Source organism: Dendropsophus ebraccatus, chromosome 11, assembly GCF_027789765.1.
Source record: "Dendropsophus ebraccatus isolate aDenEbr1 chromosome 11, aDenEbr1.pat, whole genome shotgun sequence".
Classification (NCBI taxonomy): domain Eukaryota; kingdom Metazoa; phylum Chordata; class Amphibia; order Anura; family Hylidae; genus Dendropsophus; species Dendropsophus ebraccatus.
The window spans coordinates 100,677,460-100,687,015 of record NC_091464.1 but is presented as its reverse complement, the minus strand read 5'-3'; the positions used below and the strand labels follow the sequence as shown (position 1 = coordinate 100,687,015).

The 9,556-nt window shown below is 49.2% G+C and overlaps 1 protein-coding gene across 2 annotated transcripts in view; it reads left to right on the top strand.

Annotated features, from left to right (window-relative positions):
- The first annotated feature begins 3,590 nt into the window (after positions 1 to 3,590).
- PDXK (pyridoxal kinase) overlaps positions 3,591 to 9,556 on the top strand; it is a 40,579-nt gene continuing 34,613 nt past the window's right edge. For both annotated transcript variants that reach the window (XM_069945188.1, XM_069945187.1), the window contains exons 1-3: positions 3,591 to 3,702; positions 3,770 to 3,874; positions 3,954 to 4,037. In XM_069945188.1, the coding sequence (XP_069801289.1) occupies positions 3,606 to 3,702; positions 3,770 to 3,874; positions 3,954 to 4,037 (286 nt within the window). In that variant the 5' untranslated portion in view covers positions 3,591 to 3,605. The remainder of the gene's footprint in view (positions 3,703 to 3,769; positions 3,875 to 3,953; positions 4,038 to 9,556) is intronic.

Here is a 9,556-nt window from a genome sequence, read left to right as displayed (position 1 = left end):
TGACTGGAGGGGGTGGAGGTGACTGACTGGAGGGGGTGGAGGTGACTGACTGGAGGGGGTGGAGGTGACTGACTGGAGGGGGTGCAGGTGACTGACTGGAGGGGGTGGAGGGGGCGGGGTGCAGGTGACTGACTGGAGGGGGCGGGGTGCAGGTGACTGACAGGAGGGGGTGTAGGTGACCATAGAGGGTGATGGGGGGTGACGGACATGGTGGTGTGCTGGTGACTTACTGGAGGCCCTGGTCAGCCCTGTCCCTTTCTAGCTGTCTTTCTCTCCCCCCCCCGCAGACTCACGTCAGCACTCTACTCATTTCTCCCTCCTTCTCTTACCTCTGTGTCCCCTGACTGGGGTCGTCCCCGTCCGTGCGGGTCCCCTGACTGGGGTCGTCCCCGTCCGTGCGGGTCCCCTGACTGGGGTCGTCCCCGTCCGTGCGGGTCCCCTGACTGGGGTCGTCCCCGTCCGTGCGGGGCCCCTGACTGGGGTCGTCCCCGTCCGTGCGGGTCCCCTGACTGGGGTCGTCCCCGTCCGTGCGGGTCCCCTGACTGGGGTCGTCCCCGTCCGTGCGGGTCCCCTGACTGGGGTCGTCCCCGTCCGTGCGGGTCCCCTGACTGGGGTCGTCCCCGTCCGTGCGGGTCCCCTGACTGGGGTCGTCCCCGACTCAAGTTGCCCCTTTTCTCTTTTTCTAACCTGGCTCAGTCAGCTCTCTGCCCCTATCTACCTGCCCCTATCTACCACCCCCTCAGCTCAAATTACTTATTTAGGTCATCTCTCTCCACCTCACTCTCTTGGGGCAGGGGTTGGCCCTCTTTCCCCTGGCTTATGTCAGCTCTCTTTCCCCTGGCTTATGTCAGCTCTCTTCCCCTCTTTCCCTCAGCTTAGGTTGGGTCTTTCCTCGTTCCCCTGCTAAAGCCTGTTCTATTGCTCATTCCTTGGTTGAGGTCAGCTATCTTCCCCTCTCTCCCTTATTTTCCTGCTTAGGTCGGCCCTTTCTCCCTCTTTTCCCTGGGGTTGACTCTTTCCACCCCTCTACCTCTCTCTCCTGGCATAGGTAGACCATCTTCTCCTCTCTCTCACATCCCCTAGCTTCGCTGGCTTAGGTGGGATCTCTCCTCTTTTCTATCTTTGGCAGCTAAAGTGTTCTACCTGGACCAGGGAAAGAAGTCAGAAGTTTGTTTGTTCTCCCTGGTCCTGGTAGAACACTTTGGCTGCTATTCTTACACTCAACCTTGTTGTGGTCTTCTGTGGAGCTGCGGTAGATTTGGATGCAGTTATTGGAGTTGTGCCTAAGTTTGCACAACACTACAAGGTGAGTAAGCCTATACGTACGATTCACCCACCCACTGTGGTACTCAGAGGTTGGCCACCTTTACTTGGCTTAGGTCGGCTCTCTTCTCCTCTTTCCCGGGCTTAGGTCAGTCTTTGGGCAGGTTGGCCCTCAATCCCTTGGCTTAGGTCGGCTCTCTTCCCCTCTTTTCCCACTTTCCTGGGCTTAGGACAGTCTTTGGGCAGGTGTGGCCCCTCTTTCCCTTGGCTTAGGTCGGCTCTCTTCCCCTCTTTTCCCACTTTCCTGGGCTTAGGACAGTCTTTGGGCAGGTGTGGCCCCTCTTTCCCTTGGCTTAGGTCGGCTCTCTTCCCCTCTTTTCCCACTTTCCCTGGCTTGGGTCAGTCTTTGGGCAGGTGTGCCTCCTCTTTCCCTTGGCTTAGGTCGGCTCTCTTCCCCTCTTTTCCCACTTTTCCGGGCTTAGGACAGTCTTTGGGCAGGTGTGACCCCTCTTTCCCTTGGCTTAGGTCGGCTCTCTTCCCCTCTTTCCCAGGCTTAGGACAGTCTTTGGGCAGGTGTGACCCCTCTTTCCCTTGGCTTAGGTCGGCTCTCTTCCCCTCTTTCCCAGGCTTAGGACAGTCTTTGGGCAGGTGTGACCCCTCTTTCCCTCGGCATTGGTTGGCTCTCTTTCCCTCAGCATTGGTTGGCTCTCTTTCCCTCTTTCCCAGGCTTAGGACAGTCTTTGGGCAGATGTGGCCCCTCTTTCCCTTGGCTTAGGTCGGCTCTCTTTTCCTCTTTCCCAGGCTTAGGACAGTCTTTGGGCAGGTGTGGCCCCTCTTTCCCTTGGCTTAGGTCGGCTCTCTTTCCCAGGCTTAGGACAGTCTTTAGGCAGATGTGGCCCCTCTTTCCCTTGGCTTAGGCCGGCTCTCTTCCCCTCTTTCCCAGGCTTAGGACAGTCTTTGGGCAGGTGTAGCCACTCTTTCCCTTGGCTTAGGTCGGCTCTCTTCCTCTCTCTTCCTACTTTCCCTGGCTTAGGTCGGCTCTCTTCCTCTCTTTTCCTACTTTCCCTGGCTTAGGTCAGTCTTTGGGCAGGTGTGGCCCCTCTTTTCCTTGGCTTAGGTCGGCTCTCTTCCCCTCTTTTCCCACTTTCCCTGGCTTAGATCGGCTCTCTTCTCCTCTTTTCCTACTTTCCTTGGCTTAGGTCAGTCTTTGGGCAGGTGTTGCCCCTATTTCCCTGGCTTAGATCGGCTCTCTTCCCCTCTTTTCCCACTTTCCCTGGCTTAGGTCAGTCTTTGGGCAGGTGTGGCCCCTCTTTCCCTTGGCTTAGGTCGGCTCTCTTCCCCTCTTTCTCTGGCTTAGGTCAGTCTTTGGGCAGGTGTGGCCCCTATTTCCTTGGCTTAGGTCGTCTCTCTTCCCCTCTTTTCCCACTTTCCCTGACTTAGTTCAGTCTTTGGGCAGGTGTGGCCCCTCTTTCCCTTGGCTTAGGTCGGCTCTCTTCCCCTCTTTCTCGGGCTTAGGTCAGTCTTTGGGCAGGTGTCGCCCCTCTTTCCCTGGCTTAGGTCGGCTCTCTTCCCCTCTTTTCCCACTTTCCCTGACTTAGTTCAGTCTTTGGGCAGGTGTGGCCCCCCTTTCCCTTGGCTTAGGTCAGCTCTCTTCCCCTCTTTCTCGGGCTTAGGTCAGTCTTTGGGCAGGTGTAGCCCCTCTTTTCCTTGGCTTAGGTCGGCTCTCTTCCCCTCTTTTCCCACTTTCCCTGACTTAGTTCAGTCTTTGGGCAGGTGTGGCCCCTCTTTCCCTTGGCTTAGGTCAGCTCTCTTCCCCTCTTTCTCGGGCTTAGGTCAGTCTTTGGGCAGGTGTGGCCCCTCTTTCCCTTGGCTTAGGTCGGCTCTCTTCCCCTCTTTCTCGGGCTTAGGTCAGTCTTTGGGCAGGTGTGGCCCCTCTTTCCCTTGGCTTAGGACAGTCTTTGGGCAGGTGTGGCCCCTCTTTTCCTTGGCTTAGGTCAGTCTTTGGGCAGGTGTCGCCCCTCTTTCCCTGGCTTAGGTCGGCTCTCTTCCCCACTTTCCCTGGCTTAGGTCAGTCTTTGGGCAGGTGTGGCCCCTCTTTCCCTTGGCTTAGGTCGGCTCTCTTCCCCTCTTTCCCGGGCTTAGTTCAGTCTTTGGGCAGATGTGGCCCCTCTTTCCCTTGGCTTAGGTCGGCTCTCTTCCCCACTTTCCCTGGCTTAGGTCAGTCTTTGGGCAGGTGTGGCCCCTATTTCCCTGGCTTAGGTCGGCTCTCTTCCCCTCTTTTCCCACTTTCCCTGGCTTAGGTCAGTCTTTGTGTTCCATTGGTCTCCCTGCTCTTTGGTGTCATGTCCTTTGTGGAGTTTGACCCTTCCTCTCTTCTCTTGCAGGTCTTGGGGTTTGAGGTAGATACTATAAATTCGGTGCAATTCTCGAACCACACGGGTAAGTGCTCTGCGATGAGCGGGGTCCCGGGGGGTGCTCTTCTCACTCACAGACCTTTCTGTTTCAGGGTACACACACTGGAAGGGGCAGGTCCTGAACGCAGAGGAGCTGCAGGAGGTCTACGAGGGGCTGAAGCTGAATGGTGTTACTCAGTATGACTATGTCCTGACAGGTAACCATGAGATAAATGACCCGAGTGTGTGACATCCCCCTTGATCGCTGTATGACTGTCACATGTTTCTTGGCTTTAGGTTATACCCGTGACTCCTCCTTCCTGACCCGGGTCGTGGATATTGTCCAGGAACTGAAGCGTCAGAATCCGCGACTGGTTTATGGTATACATGTGTATAATGTACAGAAGGGATTGACTGATCACATAACCTTATATAACTACTAGTATCTTAGTATAGTAACTTATGTTATCCAGGGGGCGGGGCTGTGACTACCTCTATACACATGACCGAAAACAAAAATAAGGGACAAGGCACTACTAAATCTGTAAAGTGGGGTGCTCAACCCAATATGACATGAGAAAATATTACAAATCAACAAACAAAGAAAAAGCCATGTCACACATGGATGGGTGGCACTTCCCCAGAGAAAATGGAATAAACTGCATGTGAAAATGAAAGAATATATAACAAATTTTATTAGTACACAGAGACTACAAAGTGCAAAACATACATAATAAAATCAATTAAAACCACAACATACAAAGGCCCATGTTAAATGGACATGGAGCCAGGACATACCGACATGTATAAATATTATGACCCCCCTATGGCTAATGATATTGACTCACAACAAAAAAATGGTGTAAAAATGTATCAGAGTATGAACAATGATGTCTGTGTAAATGACTAAACTCTATGGGCACAAAACAACCAATAATAACAAAAAAGGGAATAGAAAAAGATATAGGAGTCAAATAAATCAATCAAATATCACCAGAGGGGGAGTCCATGTCAGGGTCCGGGAAACCCCACGCGTTCCGTCTCTGTCACGAGACTTTCTCAAGGGTAAAGATACAAAGACTTACTACACATACATATAGCACTAGTAATTACTGAAAATTAGTTACCATGTCCGCAAATAAATGACCATGCCTCTTGCTAAGTATGGAACTCGACCTGTGCCTCTAACATGGCCGCGGCGTCACCAAATATCCACTGCGCATGCGCGTGATAGCGGTACCGCCCACCAATGATGTGGGCAATGACGAGCGTGGTTCAACTTTATTAACACCAAGTAAATACTGACACAATAGTATTAAATGCGCCGCGACGTCACCAAATCTCCACTGCACATGCGTGTGGTAGTGGTACCGCCCTGCAATGATGTGGGCAGTGAGGTGTATAAGTCAACTTTATTAACCCTTAGGGGACACAGCCAGTTCTCATTTTTGCGTTTTCGTTTTTCCCTCCTCGTGTATATAAGGCCATAGCGCCTGCATTTTTCCACCTAGAGACCCAAATAAGCCCTTATTTTTTGAGCAACTAATTGTACTTTGCTATGGCAGATGTAATTTTTGCCTAAAATGTGTCGGGAAACCAGAAAAAAAAAATGATGTGTGGTGAAATTGAAAAAAAAAAAAATTTTTTTTTTTATTTGGGGGGGGGGGGGGGTTGTTTTACTCTGTTCGCCCTGGGATAAAACTGACTTGTTATATATGTTCCTTAAGTTGTTACGATTACAACGATATGTAACATGTATAACTTTTATTTGATTTGATGGCTTGTAAAAAATTAAAACCTTTTAAAGAAAATATATGTTCCTTAAAATCGCTCCATTCCCCGGCTTATAGCGGTTTTATCCTTTGGTGTATGGGTCTGTGTCAGGTGACATGTTTTGCGCCATGATGTGATCTTTCTATCGGTACCTTGATTGCACATATACGACTTTTTGATCGCTTTTTATTACAATTATTCTGGATTTGATGCGACCAAAAATGCACTTTGGGATTTTTTTGCGCTGACGCCGTTTACCGTGCGAGATCAGGAATGTGATTAATTAATAGTTTGGGCGATTACGCACGCGGTGATAGCAAACATGTTTATTTATTAATTTATTTATTTATTTTTATTTATAAAATGGGGAAAGGGGGGTGATTCAGACTTTTATTAGGGGAGGGGGCTTTGTGTTATTAAAAATACATTTTTCTTTTACTTTACACATATACTAGAAGCCCCCCTGGGGTTAGGGTTATTCCCTCCCTGGGGTTAGGGTTATTCCCCCCCTGGGGTTAGGGTTATTCCCCCTGGGGTTAGGGTTATTCCCCCCTGGGGTTAGGGTTATTCCCCCTGGGGTTAGGGTTATTCCCCCCCTGGGGTTAGGGTTATTCCCCCTGGGGTTAGGGTTATTCCCCCCTGGGGTTAGGGTTATTTCCCCTGGGGTTAGGGTTATTCCCCCCTGGGGTTAGGGTTATTCCCCCCTGGGGTTAGGGTTATTCCCCCTGGGGTTAGGGTTATTTCCCCCTGGGGTTAGGGTTATTCCCCCCTGGGGTTAGGGTTATTCCCCCCTGGGGTTAGGGTTATTCCCCCTGGGGTTAGGGTTATTCCCCCCTGGGGTTAGGGTTATTCCCCCCTGAGGTTAGGGTTATTCCCCCCCTGGGGTTAGGGTTATTCCCCCCCTGGGGTTAGGGTTATTCCCCCCCTGGGGTTAGGGTTATTCCCCCTGGGGGACTTCTAGTATATACACTCTGATCTCTCTTAGAGATCCATGCAGTATAGTTATACTGCATGAATCCATGAGATTGGTGTTTATTGCTTTTGGCTGCTGCAGCCGAAAGCAGTAGAATGCCGAGCCGGGATCAGCGCCATTACGGAGCAGACCCCGGCCCGGTATGGATGCAGGGATCGCCCCCCTGCAATCGCGCCCCGGGGGGGTCCGATCCCCCACTAGACCACCAGGGATGGAGAGGAGCAAGTATTTAGAAGCAGCTGTCAACTTTGACAGCTGCTTCTAGGTACTTAATTAGCGGGCACGGCGATCGGACCGTGCCCACTAATAGCCGCGATCCCGGGCTAAATGCGGCACCCGGGATCGCGGCAGTTCAGAGGGGGGTCGCCGTGCGACCCCTCTCTGAACTCCCATAGCGGCACGAGGACGTTCAGTAACGTCCTGGTGCAGCTATGGGTTAATACCAAGTGAACACTAGCAAGATTTATACGCGCCGGCATGGACTGACTATTAACCCAACTTGTTGCCAATGTAGAGCCGCGCACATCAACATGCACCACATAAAAATCGCACAGTCTGCATTATGCCTATATACAACACCCAAATAAACCCCAATCCAACAACCATATTGCAAAATAAGTGAATCCATGCAGACAAATTAAAACCTAACATAGTGGGGGAAAATAAATAGAAAATATATAAAAATATAATAGAGACAGACATATATGTGTACAAGATATAATACTAAACAAAAAACCACATGTAAGTAAATCAATAAGTAGATATTAGCATTTATGTATAAACAATATATAAAATGATGACCAAACACATTTAGATCAACCAAATCTTTATAATTCAAATCCCAAAATTACGTGCCCTAGCTGTGGTATGGCTCCCCACTCATCATTATGCGCATGCGCCCCCATATAATACACAGTACTACATCCACCAGGCAAAGTTTTTGAGTAAAGCTTAAAAAGACGCCTCACATAAAAAACAAAAGGACACAAAATAAGATACGCGACAAACTTAGTAATAATATAAAAGGTGTACAGGGCTAGCAACAAGTGGGTACTAAAACATGTATCAAACACCAGCATAACGTCCATAAGCTATGTATATAGCTTAATCTATGGGCGAAAGTATGTATGGGTGTCCCTACCGGGTGTATAGTCCTCAGATAACAATATAGTAATAACCTAACCTTCCATACACAAACAATTTGTGAGGCATAAAGACAAATACCTAGCGACCACCAATGGGCAGAGGCACAGATCGAGATCCAAGAGAGGCCTGCAGACATCCTAATCAGTTGTAACTAACGTGTACAATATATATACACTTGAATATAAATATTTAGTATCCAAAACACATGCAGCAACCAAAAAAAATATATATATGTAACCAATCATGTTAAAGATTTCTTAGGATAACTATCAAAAATATGTAATCAGATACGCTGTATGGGCAGTCATAGCAGTGCTTTCAATATATCAGGTAACACAAAGTAATAAGGAGTTAATCTAATGAATCAAGTGGAAACTCAGGACCACGCCATTCCATAAGTTCATCCTATAGGAAGCTTCGCGTTTGTGTCTCTAAAGAAAAGAGTTCACATCGCAGGGACGTCTCTCACAGAGAAATAGAAGAGATCATATCACATACCCCTCACTAAATCAAGTAGTGAGGATCCATGTAAAGGAAGTACGGGGATTCCGTTGGAGTCCAAAGGGAAATCAGAGAGGGTCACGAGGATATATTAGGACTGTTTCTGGACGATGTTCATATCCGGTAGTAGGTTTGTAGATAGTATGTTCTCTGACATCAGAAACGGATGACCAGTGAAGTGTAAACACAAAAGCCACTGCAAAAAATAAGTGTATAATTAAGACATGCACACATGTAAAAAGATATGAAAGAGCCAGTGAGAGGTGATATTTGATTTATTAGATAGAGGATAGGGGAGATATTTGATTTATTAGATAGAGGATAGGGGAGATATTTGATTTATTTATTTGACTCCTATATCTTTTTCTATTCCCTTTTTTGTTATTATTGGTTGTTTATACATCGTCCACATGACAGCACCACATGGAGGATGTCACCCTTGACCTAACAGGAACAGGAAATACAGAGAGAGGTTAAAAGGGCACTTCCCCAATCCCACCTCAGTGTTTTTCCTGTTCCTGTCAGGATCAAGAGGAATACAGAAGTTACCTGTGATCCTTCCCGGTCACGGGTCGGGACGATAGCCTCAGGTGGTGGTCCGGGGTGTTCCTCTGTTCCCCTCCAAGGTCCGGTCACGGCTCAGTGAGGGGTCCCTTGTGGATCCCTCGTGGTCCCAGTCTCCCTGCGGCGCTCAAAGCGGGTTGATGCAGGGAGACGATCCAGATTGCCGCTTCCCCTCGCGCGCTGCGGTGCGCCTGGGCCTACGCGCGCGGCGGATGTGACGTGCGGATGACGTCAGACGCCGGCGCACGCGTCCCGCATGGATTGCCGGGAGTGCGGCATGACGTCTTTGGGCGCCAAATTCAAAACGCCTATCGGAGGCGGACCGGAAGTTCGGCGGTAGCACCAGGTGACGCCAAGTTCAATCGGACCCAGCAGTATTTAATGGTGAGATGTCCAGTCCAGCTCTCTCTCTCTCTCTCCTTGCCACCATGGATTCTCCTGCTGCTATAGGAGAGGCTGCTGAGTCTACTGCTACTGCCGGCTCCGTGAGTTAACCCCTTGGGGTCTCTTTACATAGGAAGCAATCCTTTTATGCTGATTCCTTCCCTATAATTGTATTTTGGCTCTCTGCTTTCTCTTAGGGAGAAAAAGAGACACAAAAGAAACCAAAAAGTAGAAGATGTGTGGGCTGTAATGATAAGATACCTGATGATTATGCAAGACAACTGTGTAAAGTGTGCTACAATAAGCTGCATCCCTCCTCACGTGTATCCATCTCAGAGGAACTGCGCAAGGTTATCCGTCAGGAGATCAAATCTATATCTAAAACAAACCCCTCTACTTCTACTTCAGCTTCTGCTACCCCTCCCCCTGCTCCTCCACCCAAGAAGCGCAGATATGTTATATCAGATTCTGAGTCTGAACAAGAGAAGGAAGCTTCTGAGGAGGGTGAAATTCCTATTGATTCCACTCCTAAGGAGTCTGGGAAGTTTTACTTCTCCTC